This window comes from Geotrypetes seraphini, chromosome 2 (genome assembly GCF_902459505.1).
Source record: "Geotrypetes seraphini chromosome 2, aGeoSer1.1, whole genome shotgun sequence".
Taxonomy (NCBI): Eukaryota; Metazoa; Chordata; class Amphibia; order Gymnophiona; family Dermophiidae; genus Geotrypetes; species Geotrypetes seraphini.
In genome coordinates, this window is record NC_047085.1 from 354,542,629 (window position 1) to 354,563,875 (window position 21,247).

The following is a 21,247-nucleotide window of genomic DNA, read 5'->3' on the forward strand; positions in this document are numbered from 1 at the left end:
TTTTCAAGTACCTTTCTTATTTCTAATCTTAATGTATATTTTCTGTAAACCGCTTAGAACCTAACGGATGTAGCGGTATATAAGAAATAAATTACATTACATTTATTCTGTATCTAATCATTCTGAGGAATATGCACTTTTGGTTGGTGTAATGAATCATCCTACTGAGAATGCAACCATCATGCTTCTTTTTTTGGTTGATTATAATAACATAGTAACATAGTAGATGACGGCAGATAAAGACCCGAACGGTCCATCCAGTCTGCCCAACCTGATTCAATTTAATTTTTTTATTTTTTTTTTTATTTTTTCTTCTTAGCTATTTCTGGGCAAGAATCCAAAGCTTTACCCAGTACTGTGCTTGGGTTCCAACTGCCGAAATCTCTGTTAAGACTTACTCCAGCTCATCTACACCCTCCCAGCCATTGAAGCCCTCCCCTGCCCATCCTCCACCAAACGGCCATACACAGACACAGACCTTGCAAGTCTGCCCAGTAACTGGCCTAGTTCAATATTTAATATTATTTTCTGATTCTAAATCTAATGGTTACTTTTTGTTTTATGTTTTCTTTACGTGCAAATTTATGTCTCTATTTGGATTTCTTCTTTTGCGATGATAATTTGTTAGACCTTAGATTTGGATAATAAAGAAGTTATCGGTATGCTTCACTTTTAAATGTCAATAAAATGTATTTCAACAACAAAAAAAAGGGAGCAAGAAACCATAAAATCCTAACCGAGTTAAGTCTTCAAACTCCTTTTCCAGCAACAACAGCTATGAGTTAATTAATAAAAGTGTCTACCAGCTGCACAGTGAGCTGGTGCAGTTTTTACTCATTCCAAGTAAATAAATCCCAAGCTCTTTCAGGTTAGCAGGGAATCTCCCTGTGCACTGCAATCTTCAGGTCTTGCCACAGATTTTTTTTTAACACCTCTTCAGTTAATACTCTAAGATATTATATTTTTATTAAACCTCCTTCAGTCCTTGTGTATCACAATCATATATGCTGTCTAGCCAAAGACCTCAGAAACACCACTCCTTCGTCCCATATAGGTACTATTTTCCGGGGAGAATTTTGTGTTAAATCCTCACTGAAGAGGTGTTTTTGGAAACTGTAAGGGCTCCTTTTACAAAGGTGCGTTAGGGCATTAACGCGCGGAATAGCGTGCGCTAAAATGCCACGCGCTAGCCGCTACCGCCTCCTCTTGAGCAGGCGGTAGTTTTTCAGGTGGCACGCGCTCTAGCGCATGCTAATCCGGTGCGTGCGCTAAAAACGCTAGCGCACCTTTGTAAAAGGGGCCCTAAGTGAAAATTGCAGCCATTGATTTTTGCTATTGAACAGATTTTTTTTAAGTCATGCCAGTGCTTTGACTGAACCACTTAAGGACATTCAGTTTCTTCTTGTTCAGTAACTCAATTGTTGCTCTTGTTTTATGCTTAAGATCATTTTCCTGCTGAAAGGTGAATCTTATCCACAGTGCCAGGTCGATAGTAAGCTGGAACAGGATTTGCTCCAGGACATGCCTGTAAGATTTACAATATCCATCTTTCTCTTGATCTTCATACTTCTCTCTGACCCTGCTGCTGGAAAGCATCCCTACAACTTAGGGCTTGTTTACTAAACTGCAGTATGTTTTTGCATTTATTGCACCTTAAATGCAAAATATAAGGTGCAGTACAAGTGCATTTACTGCACAGGGCAGCCATGCCTACATTCCATGCCTACACAGATAAACATAGAAACATGATGGCAGATAAAGGCCAAATGGCTCATCCAGTCTGCCCATTAGAGAGCTGCATGGGAACGGGGACGACGGGAATCCCGCGGGACCTGCGGGCATCCCGTGGGTTCCCCCTTTGGGTCACGGGTATCCCGTGGGGACGCCCCTAGGGTCGCGGGGATCCCGTGGGGACGCCCCCTAGGGTCGCGGGGATCCCGTGGGGACGCCTCCGAGGGTCGCGGGGTTCCTGCGGGGCTGGATGTACTCAGTCGCGCGGCTCTTCTCCCTACCTTCTCTGCTTGCAGCACAGAGCCGAACTGAAGTCTTCCCGACGCCAGCGCTGACGTCGGGAAGACTTCCGTTTGGCTCTGTGCTGCAGGCAGTGCAGGTAAGGAGGAGAGTAGCCTCGCGGTTCGAGTGGCTACCAAGGGAGGGGGCGGTCCGCCCCGCCACACCCCGCCCCGGTTGCAGCACAGCCAGCCAGGTCCCCTTACTTTTGTGGCACTTCCCCGACTGACCGACAACAGCCCCGGTCCGACAATCCTCCCTGCCCTGTAGCCGCGAATCTAAATTATCTTCTTACAGCAGCTGTAATAAGGTAATTTAGATTCGCAGTTAAGGGCAGGGAGGTTTATCGGACCGGGGCTGTTGTCAGTCGGTCGGGGAAGTGCCACAAAAGTAAGGGGACCTGGCCGGCTGTGCTGCACCCGGGGCGGTAGAGAAGGAGTGGGGAGAAGGACGCTGAAAGGCCATGGGGAAGACGGGAGGAGGGGGGGGAAGGACTCTGAAAGCACTTGAAGACAGAGGAGGGAGAAGGACGCTGAAAGCACATGGGGAATACAAAGGGGTGGAGAAGGACGCTGAAAGGCCATGGGAAGGGCGGGGGGGGGAAGGACTCTGAAAGCACTTGTGGAAGACAGAGGGGGGAGAAGGATGCTGAAAGCACATGGGGAAGACAAAGGGGTGGAGAAGGATGCTGAAAGGACATGGGGAAGACAAAGGGGTGGAGAAGGACGCTGAAAGGACATGGGAAGGGCGGGGGGGGAAGGACTCTGAAAGCACTTGTGGAAGACAGAGGGGGGAGAAGGATGCTGAAAGCACATGGGGAAGACAAAGGGGTGGAGAAGGACGCTGAAAGGACATGGGGAAGACAAAGGGGTGGAGAAGGACGCTGAAAGGCCATGGGAAGGGCGGAGGGGGAAGGACTCTGAAAGCACTTGTGGAAGACAGAGGGGGGAGAAGGATGCTGAAAGCACATGGGGAAGACAAAGGGGTGGAGAAGGACGCTGAAAGGACATGGGGAAGACGGGGGGGTGGAGAAGGACGCTGAAAGGCCATGGGGAAGACAGAGAGGGAGAAGGACGCTGAAAGGACATGGGGAAGCAGAGGGGGGAGAAGGACATTGAAAGCACATGTGGAAGACAGAGGGGGGAGAAGGACGCTGACAGGACATGGGGAAGATGGGGGGAGAAGGACACTGAAAGGAAATAGGGAAGAGAGAGTAGGGAGAAAACGCTGGCAGGGAAGAAGACAGATGCCAGACTATGGGGGGAGCGGAGAGAAGAAGATGGGTGCCAGACCAATTTGGAAGGGGGAAGAAAGGGAGAGGCACAGTAACAGAGCAAATGGAAGATGCAGAAGGAAGAGAGACAGTGGATGGAAGGAATTGAATGAGAACATGAGGAAAGCAGAAACCAGGCAACAAAGGTAGGAAAAGAATATTTCTTTTTTTTTATTTTGCTTCAGGATAAAGTAGTATATTAGTTGTATTGATAAAAATTTATAAACATTAGAGGCTCTGGTAGAAACCCATTTGCAAAGTATGTATTCTTCCCAATTAATATTTTCAAATTAATAAAGTCTTTTTGCTTATTTGTAAACGGGTTTCTACCAGAGCCTTAATTCAGTAGCATAATTAAATGAAATAACTATTTCTGAAGTTTATATGGACGGGCGGGGACGGAGGGGATTCCTCGCGGGGACGGGTGGGGACGGAGGGGATTCCTCGCGGGGACGGGTGGGGACGGAGGGATTCCTCACGGGGACGGGTGGGGACGGGTGGGATTCCTCACGGGGACGGGTGGGGACGGGTGGGACTTTGGCGGGGACGGGTGGGGACGGGTGGGATTTCTGTCCCCGCACAACTCTCTACTGCCCAATCCACAGTAGGCATTAATCTCTTCAAGTGGGTGCATCTGCACTATCCACCAAGATATGGAATGCAGAACCCCAGCACCTAATGAGGTGGAAGCACAGGGTGACCACTCCCACTAGATTATAAGGGAAACCTCTGGGGAAGCCTTGGGAGAGTTGGGGGGAGGTCGAGTTATGGGCAATGGATTCTGTTTGGGTGGGAGATCCTATGGAGGACTGAAATGGGGGGGGTCTGTTTTTTGGGAAGGCCTTGTTTCTAAGGATAGTTGTTATGAAGCTGATTGGGGAGTGGGACCGGCCGGGGGATGATCATATTTCAGGGATACATTTTCAGCAGACGATTGGGGTGGGGGGAGAACCATAAAGCTGTGACATTTTTAATGCATTTGTGAAGCAGCTGCTGTACTATCAGTAGCACGTGGTACCATGCAGTATGCTTTTGTGTTCATTTGGTGTTTTAAACTGAGCATTCACAAAAACTTTTCAATTAATGACTGTTATGTTGTATTTTTTCTTTATAAAGATTTTTATTTTTATTGAATTTTGATAATGTCTTACTAGTGCCAAACTGTTTCCATTTTACAATGATAGAGTTAACAGTGCCCCAATGGTATATTCAAACACAATGGAATTTTCTTACAGACTACACTCAATCTTTGACTTTGAATAACTTTATCCAGGAGTTGTTTTGGAAGTTTTGTGTCCAGCATGTTTAGGCCTTTGCTTCAAATACACTTACGGTGCCAGAATTGGCCAGCGCCTGAAAAAAAATGGCGCTGGTCCCACGTCATTCAAACTATGGCATCATTTTGAAAATCGCGGTCTGTGTCAAAGATAGGCGCTGGAAATGTAGGCCAAGGTTTTACAGGCCTACATTTCTCATGCCTATCTTCAACACAGAATCAAGCTTAGTGGCGCCGAACATCAACCCCACCCCTAACCACGCCTCTTTTGATGATCGCGCCAATAAGCATCTGCGTAGACATGATTCAGGTGCCTTTTTTGTAGGTGCCTCATGGCGCCTTATTTTTTTCCTTAATCAGTTTTCAATTGAACAGCGCAGTTAATTACCACATTGTTAATAGCTAATTAGCACTTAACAGGCGCTGTTCAGGCACTGTTTTCAGAAACTGGGACTTAGTCCAAACGAAATAGCTTGATTCTTCATCCTACTGTGACTGGACATAAGTGGGATCTACCTAATTTACTATGGGTCTTGTTGTGGCAATGTTTGGAACCAGAAACAATTCCGGCCTGCTATTACAAAGGCTATGAAGATTTATACAAATCAATAATATCATTGCTAGTTTAATATTCCTAGATTTGATCTTTCACATCAAAAATGTCAAGTAGGTTGTGTTTATCAACTGATCAAACTCTTACTCTAATGCATTTTGAACTGTATTTTTTAGACAGTAGAATGTGAAAAATATGCAACGGTGTGAAAACTTTTACAAGGCACCGTACTACTATTATAGCACTATTCAACGTTCATAGCACCATACGCTAAGATGCAATCGCTGCTCCACAGAGTTTATAATCCACTCAAGATAGACAGAAAGAAACAAAGAAAATTCAGGTGTTTTCTTTATTCTTGGAAAATGGCTCAGCACCACCTGGGTCTGGAAAGGAAAATAAGGTTTTAAAACATTCTCATACAGCTGGGTTTTCGGGCTGACGTTCAATCAGACCAGAGAGAGAGCATGACATACCAATTTGGAAAGTCTATTCCCAGCACAAGAACAAAGTGGAAAGGATGGAGTCTGGCGTAGGCAGTGGAGAAGAACAACACAGAAGAGACTAATTTACCTGACAAGCGAAGCTCCCAAGGAGGGGTGTAGGGAGAAATAAGAAAACAGACATAATCAGGAGCTGCTGAATGAATGCACTTTTAGGTGAGTACATGTACAGTGCAACCACCTAAACAGAGGCAAACATTTTTAAATGAGACAATGAGCATGTGGCATCTTCCACCCTACCATGTAAATCTCTGATGATCCTTTCTAACTGGTTCTCTCCAGGACTAGCAGCCATCATGAGAATCAGAGGGTCCTGGGTTTCAGCTTGGCACTCAGCGAGACCAGAAGAACACCGCTGAAGTTACTTAACACTCCATTCTGTCTTTCGTCAAAACTTCAGAGAATGAAAACAGAGAAAAAGAAATGAATTTATTCAGCATGACACTCTCAAAGACAGATCAATAATGATTCTCTAGTGTCTTTTACATTATGGCTGCTAAGCTGCCTTAAAACATTTTTTTTGTCTTCCCAGACGAACTGCAGCTGCTCAGACACTAAGAGGAAGGTCGATGCCTACTTTTAGTTCTCATGACCTTGCATTGCTTTGTCATCCATGCCAATGTTTTGAAATCATGCCTTGTGATGGCTAGATCGAATGACTCCCCCCCTTTCTAAGTAAATACAGTGCATTTTAAAAATCAACGCTGCCCATGCTTCGGTTTAAGATTTGGTTTTCCTCTCTCCCTGTTAACAAGCCACTAGTCGCAACCACAACTTGCCAAGAAAGCAGCAGCATAATTCAGTTATCCTTCTTAATGCACCATTGTCAACATGAGCCTGCTCTTCCTCAACTCCCCCCTAGAATAGCTCAACAGTGCAGGTAACCCACATAACCCTTCTGCGCACAAGGAAGGCAGTTCTAAAACCAGGCTGTAGGTGTAAGTGCGTGCACCTAAGTTCTGATAATGCTTGCACAACTGTGCGCTCTGTCCAGACTCTACCTAGGTACACGCCTATCCTCAAATTACACGCTATGTATAATACATGCACGTTTATAGAATAGCGCTAGCCCATTACCCATTAGCTAATTGAGCAGTGGACTGAATGTGGCACCTTGCCAGGGAATAGTCAGAGCTCTCATAGAGCTCAGATATTCAGTGCCAGTACTGGGGCCTAATTTAGACCACTGAATATGGCCACCCTTCATGTATTTCTGTATTAATCCCACACAAGTTATAGTTTCAAGGTATGCCTTACAATTCCTTTTAATCATGCCTGTGACACAAAAATATTCTCCATGTTTTTGCCTGGGTTTGTTTTTGTAACTCCAGTTTCCAGAGCATTCTGGGATTTGTAGTCCATTACTTGTATTTGCATCTGGACTACAAACACTAGAATATTTAAATGCCTACGCACTAAAACTCATGCTACACAAGGTTTTTCTTTGTATGAGTCACAATTTAGCATGAACTAAAATACTACTTAAATCCTCTCCAAGAACTGGCCTTAGAACAACTACACATAGTGAGTAGACACGCTATCCAAACAAGCTTGGCATGCACAATATTGAAGAATCCCTTCAAGGAAAACCCCCCCATAGCCCCCATCCCATCTAAGAACCAAGAAACCTCTCCAAAGATATCTCCTCCCAGTAATAAAGAAGTACCTGCTGGGATCTAGACCAGACTCATCTCCATACCATCTCTTTTGAAAACTACCAATCTGCACACATTTCCATCTCTTTCTTTTGCTGACTTTAGAAGTTATTACCAACCAGTAATTAGCTGCGCAATAATAATTATAAACAAGAGAAGAAAGCAAATAGAATAGAGCTCATGAAATTCTTTCCAGGTGAACCAAGATAGCATTCATGTTCGACCGATTCATCTCCTAATCAGAAGCCACACTAAATTTATTTTTCCTTCTGTCTATTCCTCGTGTAATATGTTGTACCTTCACCATTTGCTTTCTGTAATTCGCTAATTGTCCAGCCCTCTTCAATGTGAACCGCCTAGAAGTCATCTGACTATGGCGGTATAGAAGAATAAAGTTATTATTATTATTAGATTAGATTTGGTCCTTAAGGGAATGCAAGGAATAGTACAGGAGTTAACTGTGTTGGGTCCGCTGGGAAACAGTAATCATAACAAGATCAAATTTGAGCTGATACTGGGAGTGACGTCACAAAAGAAATCTACTATACAGGTATTTAATTTTCAGAAGGGTGACTACAATAAAATGAGGAAAATGGTTAAAAAGAAGCTAAAAGGATCAGTTGCAAAAGTTAGGACTGTAAACCAGGCATGGATGTTACTGAAAAATACTATCGTGGAAGCCCAGATCAGGTGAATTCTATGTATCAGCAAAGGTGGAAAGAAGAGGTGACATAAAAGAGGCTATTAGAGGTAAAAAAAAAAAATAAAAAAAAACCCCAAAAAAAAAACATCCTTTAAATAATAGAAAAGGATCCGAATGAAGAAAATAAGAGACACAAGCACTAGCAAGTTAGATGCAAAGCACTGATAAAGACAGCTTAAAAAGAATATAAAGAGAAACTTGCAAAAGAGGCAAAAACTCATAACAATTTTTTTAGGTACTTCAGAAGCAGAAAACCTGTGAGGGAATCCATGGGACCGTTGGATGATCAAGGAGCAAAAGGGGCGCTTAAGGAGGATAAGACCATAGCAGAGAGACTGAGGGCTCCTTTTATCAAGCCGCGCTAGCGGGGTTAGTGTGTTGGACATTTCATCACGCGCTAACCCCCGCAGCCAGTTAAAAAACTAATGCCTGCTCAATGCAGGTGTTAGCGGCTAGCGCAGCAGGCAGTTTAACGCGCGGTATTACATGTGTTAAACCCCTACCGCAGCTTGATAAAAGGACCCCTGAATAAATTCTTTGCTTTGGTCTTTACGGAAGAAGATGTAAGAGATCTACCTGAACCAGATATGTTTTTCAAGGGTGATGATGTGGAGGAACTGAAAGAAATCTCGGTGAATCTGGAAGATGTATTAAGCCAAATCAACAAATTAAAAAGTGATAAATCGCCAGGACCGGATGGTATACAGCCCAGGGTACTAAAAGAATTCAAACATGAAATTGTTGTAACCTGTCGCTAAAATCATCTTTAGTACCTAAAGATTGGACGGTGGCCAATGTTACGCTGATTTTTAAAAAGGGTTCAAGGGGAGATCCGGGAAATTACATATCGGTACATAAGAATAGCCTTACTGGTTCAGACCAATGGTCCATCAAGCCCAATGAAAAGGATAGGTCCCAATTCCTGCCCCATACTTTCTCTCTGTCATTTGCAAGACAGATGCATCTGGGGACATATCTTAGAGGTAAGAAATTAGCTCCGAAACATGTCCATTTATTGTCAGCTTTACCACTCTTTTATATAATTTTACATGAGTCAATGTCGTCAGCATGTGACATAAATACAAACCATATATGGACACAGGTCACATGAAACTTTAAAAAAAAATAACAAGCATCTTCTATCTAAAGGCTGAAGTCCAAAGGGTGCCTTGGTCAGCAGAGCCTTAATCTTATCTAAAGCTGCTTGCAAATACAGCTATGAAAACAATTGAATTCACTTCACAACAAGATAACACACATCTTCTCAAACATAAAATGGCCTTGCAGTATTTCAGAGAAGGAAAAACAAACAGGGTCTGGTTTTCTTACAGCTTCAAACATAGCCTAAGGAAAACTACAAGACGTGTCCCTTCACCCAGTAGCCCGTTCTCACGGTGACCAATCTAGGTCTGGGTGTCATCATAGACAATATGATGAAACCTTCCATTCAATGTGCGGCGGCAGCCAGAAAAGCAAACAGGATGCTAGGGATTATTTAAAAAGAGATGGTTAACAAGACTAAGAATGTTATAATGCCCATGTATCGCTCCATGGTGCGACCTCATCTGGAGTATTGCGTTCAATTCTGGTCTCCTTATCTCAAGAAAGCTATAATGGCGCTAGAAAAGGTTCAAAGAAGAGCGACCAAGATGATAAATGGGATGGAACTCCTCTCATATGAAGAAAGACTAAAAAGGTTAAGGTTCTTCAGCTTGCAAAAGAGACGGCCGAGGGGAGATATGATTGAAGTCTACAAAATCATGAGTGGATTAGAACAGGTACAAGTGGATCAATTTTTCACTCCTTCAAAAATTACAAAAACTAGGGGACATTCGATCAAGTTACAGGAAAATACTATTAAAACCAATAGGAGGAAATATTTTTTCACTCGGAGAATAGTTAAACTTTGGAACGCATTGCCAGAGGTTGTGGTAAGAGCGGATAGCGTAGGCGGTTTTAAGAAAGGTTTAGACCAGGGGTGCCCAACACGTCGATCGCGATCGACAGGTCGCTCGCTCAGGCGACCCCAGTCGATCGCAGAGCGGGTTCCCTTCTTCCTTTCTCTTTTTTCCCCTCCTGACTGGCCTGCTCCTGAATTCTGCTGCTGCCTCCGCTGCTCAACATTATAAAAAAAAAAAAAAAAAAAAAACGGCTTGGAGAATTTATGCTCCGGGGGCTAACTGTGCTTGTACCGGCTTCCCTTCTCTTCCCTCTGAAACCGGATGTCAGGGGGGGGGGAGAGAAGGGAAGCCAGCACGCACATGTTAGAGCCCCGTTCGCGGGCTAAAGCGGAAGACAGGTCAGTGAAGCGTGCGATTTGCTCTTCTTGCTACCAGGTCCTGCCTACTTTCTGTTTCCTCAAAGGCAGGACCCGGCAGCATTTCTGCCAATAGGTCGATCTTGGGCCGATCAGCATTCCTCTCCCCGACGTCAATTCTGCCGTCAGAGAGGAAGTTCTGGCCAGCGGAACTTCCTCTCTGATGGCAAAATTGACGTCGGGGAGAGGAATGCTGGTGGGCCTGAAGCAAGGAGAGCTTGGCCGGCGGCAGGCGGCTTTGGGGGCCTGTTATCCAATGGCAGCGGCAGTGGCAGTGGCTTGGGGGAAGGGCAGGGAGGGAGAAAGAGGGCAGGCAGGGAGACAGAAGGAAAGAAGAGAAACAGAAAAAAAGAAAGGGGGCATGAAGAGAGAAAGAAAGAGAGGGCAGGGAGAGAAGAAGAAAAACGTTGGGGGGGGGAATGAGGTCAGGAGGAGAGGAAGCATACAGGCTAAAAGAAGGGAAGAAAGATTGGATGCACAGTCAGAAGAAGAAAGTGCAACCAGAGACTCATGAAATCACCAGACAAGATAGGAAAAATGATTTTATTTTAAATTTAGTGATCAAAATGTGTCTGAATTTATATCTGCTCTCTATATTTTACAATATGGTCCCCTTTTACTAAACCGCAATAGAGGTTTTTAGCACAGGGAGCCTATGAGCGTCGAGAGCAGCGCTGGGCATTCAGCGCAGCTCCCTGCGCTAAAAACTGCTATCGTGGTTTAGTAAAAAGGGAGGGGGTGGATATTTATCTATTTTTGTATGGTTGTTACTGAGGTGACAGTGCATAGAGTCATCTGCTTTGACCTCTTTGAAAAAACCCCGGAATAGGAATGATAATTAACAATTCTATGCGTACAGTGTGTGTTGTGTTTTTTTAAAATTTTATTGTTGGTAGATCATTTTGACTTGGTCATTTTAAAAGTAGCTCGCAAGCCCAAAAAGTGTGGGCACCCCTGGTTTAGACAATTTCCTGGAGGAAAAAGTCCATAGTCTATTATTGAGAAAGACATGGGGGGAAGCCACTGCTTGCCTGGATCGGTAGCATGGAATTTTGCTACTCCTTGGGTTTTGGCCAGGTACCAGGACCTGGATTGGCCACCTTGAGAACGGGCTACTGGATTTGATGGACCATTGGTCTGATCCAGTAAAGCTTTTCTTATGTTCTTATGGATTGAATGGGGTTTGGTGCATTTGTTGCGGGGACCCCTTTATAATTAGCAGAAGACAAACACACACCCCTAGATGATGTCTACACATGGCTACCTTCTTTTAAGTTTGCACTGAAGTCATTAACGTCTGTTTGTAGTCTTTATCTCCCAGCAATACAGGATCAACTGTGTTTGAAAAGTACAGATAAGTGGAACAGATCCCAGCACCTGAAGGCTCAGAAGCATGACAACTTTCACTCAGATAGTAGAATGAAAAAACCATGTAGTTCTACCTTGGATGAAGTGACAGATGTTAAGAGCTCCTGCCTTTTTTTTTTTTTTTTTTTACTGTGCCATCATTGCAACAAGTATTGCTTCATCCAAAGCCTTTGCCATAGCCAACAGCACTTAAGCAATTATGAAGCAGGTGCCTGAGGGATAATGTTCTGGCAGCAAGCCAATAGAAGGCAGCAAATGGTCAGATAATGAAATCCAGGGCCATTGCTACTGATGCTGATTATAGCTATTATTAATACTGGGGTCAATATTCAAAGTAATGTAAATGGCCAGGGGAGGCTCCTGGTCATTTAAATCATTTGTCTGGGGGTAGCCTGATACATTCAGCAGCACTTAACCAGATAGTGTCATTGAATATACCCAGCTGGCGCTTAAACTAAAACTGGCTATTTTGGGGGTGGTCCAAAGGCAGAGTCAGCAATTATACAGTTAAGTGCCAATATTTAGCACTTAACCGGAGAGGTTAACCACATCTGGCTGTGTGGCATTCTATAACACTGGGCTCCTAAATCCATTACATGCAATCTAAAAGCTGGGAGCTTTAAAAAGCTGTGCCCATTAAGAGAAAAAAAAAAAGGTTTCCTGCCTCTCAGCTATACAGGCTTCCCTGCCGGCTCTGCGCATGTGTGAGAGTTACTCTTACAGTGATACATCAGATCAGAGAGTCAGGCATTATGTCGAACATCCGCACAAATCATTTGCATGCAAACCTTTAGTGCATCAATAGCTCTTTCTGAATCGGCCAAAAATTTAGATCAGTGCAGACCCACATGGTCTTACTGATCATCTTAGTACATGTAGGCCTGAATTGTTTCAATTGAAAGGAAACTCTGGAATAAGAGGGCATAGGATGAAGAAGAAAGGAGTCAGCCAAGAAAATACATCTTCACAGAAATGGTGGCAAATTCATGGAACAGCCTCCTTATGGAGGCAGTGGAGAAAGACTGTATCTGAAATCAAGAAAACTTGGGACAAGTATATAGGACCTCTATAGGAGAGAAAGAGATAGTAGATGGCAAGGATGGCAGACTGGATAGGACATATTGTCTTTATCTGCTCTCACTTTCTATGCTTCTGTTTCATTTTATTTATAACCAAACCACTCATAATAGACGCCTAAAACAAAACATCCCTATCAGCTATTTGGCAGCAGAATCCTAGTCATTTGTGCCAGACATGCAGGAAAGAAAACTTAGACAAATTCGGCCCATCAGAAGATCTAGGATCAGATGCTGAGACTACAACTGAAATTACAAATAGCAACAGATACATGTGGCATGATCAAAATTGATATGTTCTTTGAAAAAAAAAAAAAATTACAGCAAATCTGGATGCTAGCCTGGAAAAGAGGCATAATCATGATGTTTACTGCAAGTATGACCTAGGTATAGTGTCCATGAGAGATCTAGCTGAGCACAATGATCTTCTGGATCCAGAGTAGCGAAACTGGAGATACTACGCAAGTCAAATAAGCACAAAACAAACCAATTCCACTGAAATCTAGACCATAAGCATGAACGTCTAAAATGATATCATTCAATTCATAGTCTCCCACTTCCAAAACGTTCTAGATGGGTTTAACAGTTCTCAAGTCTTAGTTGCTTTCTTACATTAACAATCATATATGAATGGCAAAGATAAGATTATCATAATTCTTTTGAAAAAAGAAGTAATAAAGGTTCACAATCAGTTATTGCACTGTTAGGCAGATGGTTACCCATGGAAAGGGATCTGTCATTAACTTACTTAGTCTGAGCACGATAGTTATATCAGTCCACAGTGATTCAACTCATTGTGCATCAGATCTAAAAGCAGGATGGATGTATTTTAATAATTAAGCTCTTATTCTCAGGTTCACTTCCTCTGTTATAGACCTGAGGGCCTTTACTTTATGATATAGAGTCTAATCTATAGAATAGTGCTAGTTAATATTTAAGCGCCCAATTGCTTTCAAGGCCCTTTCTTTAATGAGCTCACCAATAAGTTGGCTGATGGCCATCATTCCCTTGTGTCGGTGAACAGGGTTTAGAATACTCCTATACTGTTTAATGTCTACACGTCCTTCTTTGATCTAGGTTTTTCATCTCTGGGAATGAATTTATTTATTTATATGCTGATGATATGCTTCTGTTAATTCCAGTGAATAAGGTTCAATACATTACTTTGAGCATATTTAGCAAATGTATCTCTATGACGGAAAATTGCAGTTCATGACATGGGTTCAGACCTTATAAAGACAAGACTTAATTGCTTTAGTTGGATCACTCAATTAGAAATATACCTGCGCCAGTGATTTATCTTTAAAGGTTGAACACACCTCCAAAGTACTGGGTATTATTCTCAATTCGGTAGTCCTTTGAACCTCAGATTAACCATATAAGTAAAACTGTATTATTCAGGCTTTGCCAACTTCGACATATGTGAGACAATACAGCACTTTGATGATAAACATTTTGCAACCATGGTTCAAGCATTTGTTTTAACTCATTTAGGGCTCCTTCTCCAAAGCCGTAGTAGCAATACCTCTGAAGTAAATGCACCATAGTCCATTCAATTCCTATGGGCTTCGCTGCATTTACCATGGGAGAATTGCTACCGTGGCTTTGTACAAGGGGCCTTTAGACTACTGCAATAGTCTTTATTTTTCTCTCACAGTTAGACTATATACAAAGCTTCAGCTACTTCAAAACACATGGTTGTGGGAGATGAGTGAGGTACAGATGCATTGGGAAGAGAGAGATGAGAGGGAGAAATGTTGGATGATGTGGTGGAGAGGGAACCGTGTGATGGATGGACAGGGACGCAAGAGGGGCTTCAAGGAGGTGGAGAAGGTGGGAAAGAATACAAGGATCAGACTTTGGGAGGGAAAATAAAGTTGCTCAGAGGGAAGGCTTCCAGATAAAACCACAGGCAGTGTGGTGGGACGGAGAGAGGAATGTTGGACATGGTGGTGAAGGCAATGGAGAGAGAGATGTGGCATGGTGCTGGAGAGAGGTGATACAAGGAGAAATGTTGGGTATGGGGCTGGTGGGCATGGGTGAAAGATGCTGAACATGGTAATAATAGTAGAAATAAAGTACATAATATAAAATGTAAATGTAATAATTACATTTACATTGTATATGTAATAATTAGATTATATATTATGCACTCTATTGATTATGTACTTGAATTCCTCCCCTGGTCCATGGAAAAATTGTTTTGCATGAAACTGGTCCCTGATGCAAAAATGGTTGAGGACCACTGTGTTATATGGTATGAGCAAACAGAAGCTTTCTCAGGGAGTATCCCTATACCCTTCCCTCCTATGTTTCCTCTCTAGGGCTGAACATCTGCTTTGAAACAAACTGAGGAGATACAGGATAGAGAAAGTGATGGGAGGTTGGAAGAAAGAAAATGCTAATGAGGTTCTCTACACAGAATCTCACAGGAAGGGATTGACTACCCAAGAGTTCAAGAGTAATGTGCCTATTGCACTAGAAACAGACTTTTCATGCATTCCATTTTATGCAGTTTCCTTTGAGTATTGATCACTCTTCCATGTTTGGTAAGTTCAGCTGCAGGTATAAATGCACATAGCTGTTAACAAAGGCTTTTGAGCATCAGCCCCTCAGACAATTCAAAGATACTTAAGAGAGTGGCTGGAAATATAAAAACCATGGCCTGGCACAATTAATTTGTCGAAAATGTGTATTTGCCTAGGCTGTTATATCTATTCCAGTAAGTGTCATGTTATACCTCACTCAGAGACTCCTCCTGAGATAGTTAAGAGTGGAGGCTGAGCGCTTTACTATCTATTATCCTGGTGCTGACATCTCCATTGCTGCAACTCCTGGCCCACTGATGCTCCATTTCATCTGACCTTATTGAAAAGCAACCTGTAGCAGTTTAGGACTCCCCAGAAGGTCAAAGTCTGGAGCAGTTACTTTATTTCCTCTCCTTGCCTAGATTAGCCCTGTGACAAAGCTGCACTCAAATAGAATTTACAACCAAAAATTGGAAATAAACTAATAAATGACATAAATACAGTCATTTCAAAATAGAACATATGCAGTTCTTATTATGTTTTCTGTTTTTAATAGAAGGATAAAAGATTTAATGTGTAGAAGGAGAGAAGCATGGAGGAGGGAGATGGAAGCTGAAAAGGGATTTAGAAGAGAAAAGAAGGTGAAAAAAAAAAAATTGGATGAAATATGGAGAGAAAACTGGAAGAATGACAAAGAAAAACAAGGTTTGATTGGAGTGTCTAAAAGGAAGCTGAGTACAATGACACACACACACACACATATATATATATATATATTAGTCTTTAAGGCCCGTTACATTAACAGGTGCTAGAATAGATGTGTCTGCCTGTGTTTCTTTATCTCTCTCTCCTTGGCCGCTGTCTTAACCCTTCTGTCTTCCCCTCCCCCCCCCCGAGCAAAGCTGTCTGCCCCAGCACACACCTCCCCCCAAAGAAGCCCCCTTTCCCTCTCCCTAACTGTCTCTCCATGGCCCTCTTCTGTCTTCCCCCCAGAGCAAAGCTGTCTGTCCCCAGCACCCCCCCCCCCCCAAAGCAGCCCCCTTTCCCTCTCCCTCTCTCTCCATGGCCCCTTCTGTCTCCCCCAGCACACCCCTCCCCCCCAAAGCAGCCCCCTTTCCCTCTCCCCCTGGCCCCCTGTATTGATCCCCTTCTTACCCTTCCTCCATCCCAGTGTCTTCTGGCCTGCTCCTCTTCAAAGCATCCTGCGATCGTGGTGGCCGGCTTTAGCGAAACTCACAGGGCCGCTCTCCAACTTGGTAGCACGTTCCCTCTGACGCGATCCCGTGCATCAGAGGGAACGTGCTACTGAGGTTGGAGAGCGGCCTTCGAGGTTCTTTAAAGCTGGCCACGATCGCAGGCTGCTCTGAAGAGGAAGATCATCAGCGGTGGCGGTGGCGGCAGCGGCAGCGGTGAGTGAGGGCAGGAGGTGTGTTCCCTGCCGAGGACACGGGCAGGGAGAGAGCTTGCCTGCGCTTCCGGTTGGTGAGTGAGGGCAAGAGGAGGGGAGTGGCCAGAAATGTTCCCTGCCGCCGGGTTCTAAAATGGAATAACGGCCACGGATCACGCTGTTTTCACAGCGCATGCACCAGTAAGCTTTAAGAACGCTACATTAACGGGTGCTAGAGCAGATGTCTGTCTGTCTGGGTTTTTTTCTTTGTCTCTCTCTCCTTGGACATCTATCTGTCTGTCGGTTATTCATTCTGTCTGTGTCTCTCCCTGGCCCCCTGCCTACCTGTATTTCTCTGTTGCGCCATGCCTGCCTGTCTCTCCGTGGCCCCCTTCTGTCTCCCCCCATCCCAGAGCAAAGCATGACTGTTTTCTGCCCCCCAGCACACCCCTCCCCCCAGCAGCCCCCTTTCCCTCTCCCCCTGTTGGGCCATGCCGGCGTACTCCGTGGCTTCCCTTCTGTTACCCCCCTGATGATTGCTGTATGCCCCCCTCCCCCCAAAGCAGCCCCCTTTTCCTCTCCCCATGGTCCCCTGTTGTGCAATGCCTGCCTGGCCCGTGGCCCCCTTCCGTTTCCACCCCCCTCCCATTCTTACCCTCCCTCCATCCCTCCAACTGGAGCTGATGTTGGTCTAGGATAGGGACTGCATCGTTCACCTCTCGGCCCAGATCGTCGAGCAGGTTCTCCTGCTTAATGGTGATGGGCGGGGCTGCAGGAAGACTGTGAGTGTGACAGCAGCGGCAACCCCGGCTCCTTCTTCAGTACCATGTTGGGAAGGTGGAAAGCGGCCTGCGAGGTTCGCAACAGCGGCTGGCGAACCTCAGCAGGCTGCTTTGAAGAGGAGCGTCAGTGGGAGGGTGGAGTCGCTGGCGTGTTCTGCACACTCACGCGCCTCCAGCTAGCGCAAGCGCCGTGAGGGACTGGCACAGAAGGCACACCTCACGCCACCAGGAATCATGATCTTTCAACAGCGCATGCGCGCTTAGCCTTTTATTATAGTTGATATATATACTAGTCTTTAAGCCCGTTACATTAACGGGTGCTAGAATAGATGTGTCTGTCTGTCTTTCTTTCTGTGTCTCTCCCTTCCTTGGCCTCTGTCTTTCTTTCTTTCTGTGTCTCTCCTTGACCACTGGCTGTGTGTCTTTCTTTCTGTCTCTCTCTCTCCTTGGCTGCTGTCTGTCTGTCTGTCTCTCCCTCTCTCCTTGGCCACTGTCTATTTGTATTTCTCTGTGTCTGTCTTTCTGTCTCTCTCTCTCTCTCTCCTTGGCCACTGTCTGTGTGTCTGTCTATCTTTCTGTCTCTTTCCCTCCCTCCCGTTCCCCACCTGCACCCCGTGCCCCTTCCTTTGGCCGCCCCAGCCCACTCCACCCCCTCTGCAGCAGCGCCATCAGCCTCCAACAAATCCTCATCCTCGACCCACCCAACAAACTGAAATTCACCCAGAGGGGAGTGTGGAGGCAGAGGAGAAGGCCGTGCAACCAGGGAGCGGCAGTGGTTGTGGCCTTCCCTCCCCTAGCTCCATAGCTCGGTCACCGCCACCTCCTTCTCTCCCCAATGTCAGCTGAGAACGTGCGCAGGTGCCACACTCTCCAACATTTCTCTACCGGCCACGGAGCAACGGTCGCATGGAGCCACGAAGATTGAAGTGTGCATGCGCGCTAAGGGTATTATTATATATATATCTTCGTGGCATGCGCGCTAAGGGTATTATTATATATATATCTTCGTGGCATATATATATATATATATATATATATATATATGCCACGAAGATTGAAGTGTGCATGCGCGCTAAGGGTATTATTATATATATATATATATATATAATATATATATATATAATAATACCCTTAGCGCGCATGCACACTTCAATACACACAAAGCAGGCTAAAATTGGTTGAAAACCACAGGCAATATGGATCTGCAGGTCAGGCCATTCTATCAAAACTACAAATCCCAGAATACAAAATGATAACACCAGAACTGATGTACTAATACACTTGTATGCCTGGAAATCTGTACTCAGTCATTAGAGTGTCAGAAGGCTAAGTCAATTATCTAATTAACTACCAAAAAATAAAATATAATAAAGTTTGTGGCAGTCAAGTATGTACAGTACTGTTAACTTACACTTAAAGGCTGTTCTGGTGAAATCTTTATTTAGGGCACCCCTTTTTCTAAATACGTATGTTTTCATCTGGTGGAAATCTCTGATGAATGTATATTTAGAAGAAGGGGTGTCCTGTCCAGTTCTTTTCTTTATTTCGCTGGCAAGCTACTGCACTACTTTTTTAAGAGCAGCATAAGCCAAACACCAATCGGAAACCACACCAAAACTGTGAAAACACATTTCATAAAGCACAGAGGCAGAGTGAAAACACTGGTCATTTTCATAAACCAAATTGTTTCCATGCCTCTTTCTACTTCTGGACATTATTTTCGCAAAGCACTCTGCCTCCGATACTGATGCTGACAACTGTTTTTCTCTGGCTGTCCCAAAACTAAACTTTTAGGGTTCACGTCACATGATGCACTATTCCAGGAAGAGAAAAGAAGTACAAAATGCAAAAACAAAGGAGGGGAAGGTCGGAGCAACGAGACTGTTTGTCGCTTGTATCGACCTTCTGTGGCTTTGGAAGTTGTTTTATTACTGAACTGCTGACATCAAAGTGAGAGGAAACACTAAGGCTGCCAAGGGGGGCTGAGTGAAAAATATTTACAGAGCTTCCCCGCGTGGGCTCAGCTAGCAGCAGCAACTCACTAGTACAAACTCAAGTTTCTCTCGCCTGTAGATCCTGGCATGAACAAGCTCACCCGCAAAACTAGTGACAGAAGCGTGGCCGCACTCCCGCCTCGGCTCAGTAACGCCCATCGATCGTTTCCTAAACGGAGACGTCAAACTTTTGGTACTGGACAGAAGAGCAAGTGCATTACCTCCCTCTCGGGCAGCCATGACGCGGAACTTCCTAGTAGATTGCACTACAAATCCCATGATCCCCGACGCCGGTCAGCTTTCCAACATGCCATGTGATGTTATGGCTCCTGCCCGTGACTCTTTAGTGGCGGTTTCTGACTTTTTAGGATAGTCCCAGACAGTGGAAGTCCGGCTCTCCAGTTCCAGCCACGATCGGTGGTTTGCTGTGTTGTCTAGCAAATTTGCATACTGGTTTTCATAAATGTTTTACATGTCTAAACATGCAAGGTGTCCATTTTTATTGACAAAGTTTCAAACTATACTGAAACAACTTTTATACTACTGTACACAGAAAAATATGTATGTGTATATATATATTTCATATATCACTTAGGGTTACCATATGTCTCCAGAAAAAGGAGGGTGAATTAAAACATCCGGGTTTTACTTCCATTGCAGGTCTGGGTAAAACCCGGATTTCCAGGATTCTCAGGATCTAGGGCAGACAACCTTAAGAATAGAATTCTCTTTTATGACAGCAGCAGTCTGTCTTTCAGTAGGGAATCTCCATGCTCTTTCACTGGTCTCTGTAAAGTCCCGCCCCCTATGATGCAGTACTTTTCTTCTGTGGGTGGGTTGGCAGAGAAGGACCAATGATGTCAGCATAAGGGGAGGGGACTTCCTGCAGAATGACAGAAAATGAGTCAAAACAATTGGTGCAAGTAACAGACCTAAATGGTAGGCAAGATAAGTGGAAGCTGCTGCAGGGAGTGATTGTGGGGCACTGAAAGAGGTATAAAATACAATAAATATATTCCAGAAAGAAGCAAAATAAATAGTAGACAAAGTGAAGTGAGGGGGGACTGTGGCAGGAAATATCCATATTCTGTACTCTTTCCCCATAAAAGCACTGAATCTGCCAGTATCCAGCAGGATCTCCCAGGATCTTGCAATTCTGACCCCAAAGAGGGCTGTATACACCTGGATTCTGCATCTTTCACAACCTATAAATGAGGAAATATCCATTCCGTGCACTTCTTCCCTATCAAAAGCAGAGGACCTGCCAAGATCCTGCAGGATGTGTCAGGATCCTGCAATTCTGACCCCAGGAAGGGCTGTATTCCCCCTGGATTCAGCACCCTTTACCACCTATAAAGCAGGAAACATCCTTTCCTGCACTCCTTCCCCCATCTTTTATGTATAGGGCAATACCCTCACCTTTCTGTCCTACTCTGTCTCTGTGGTATAGCTTGTATCTCAGTAGTACAGTGTCCCAGACTTTGTCCTCATTCCACCATGTTTCCGTGATGCCGATGATGTCTAGGTCATCTTTTGTGCTTTAGCCTCCAATTCCCCCATTTTATTTCATAGGCTCCTTGCATTTGTGTACATACACTTAAGTTTGCAGCCTGTTACTTTTTTTCACTTTCTTCCTCCTGTCTCCCTCGCTTCTGTCCCTTTCTATTTGTCGGGATTTCTATCTTGCCTATTATTATTATAAAACTTTTTTTATTGGTAAATGGAATAACAACTCACAAGCGGAGAATACAGACAAGGATGATAAACATTTCCAAAAACAATCAAATGAGGACCCCCTCCCCCCAAAGAGGACTGGACTCTG

General features: G+C 44.3%; 1 protein-coding gene across 4 annotated transcripts in view; it reads right to left on the reverse strand.

The window, feature by feature from the left end:
• The window catches only part of FYCO1 (FYVE and coiled-coil domain autophagy adaptor 1), a 248,169-nt gene extending 228,304 nt beyond the window's left edge, over positions 1–19,865 (reverse strand). For 2 of the 4 annotated variants that reach the window (XM_033930420.1, XM_033930417.1), the window contains exons 1-2: positions 19,527–19,687; positions 5,856–6,009 (exon numbers count right to left, since the gene is read on the reverse strand). In XM_033930420.1, coding sequence (XP_033786311.1) covers positions 5,856–5,913 — 58 coding nt within the window. In that variant the 5' untranslated portion in view covers positions 5,914–6,009; positions 19,527–19,687. Of the gene's footprint in view, positions 1–5,855; positions 6,012–6,101; positions 6,169–19,526 lie in introns of those variants that run through there. The other 2 variants (XM_033930418.1, XM_033930419.1) reach the window with 2 other exon arrangements.
• Between the last annotated feature and the right edge of the window lie 1,382 nt (positions 19,866–21,247).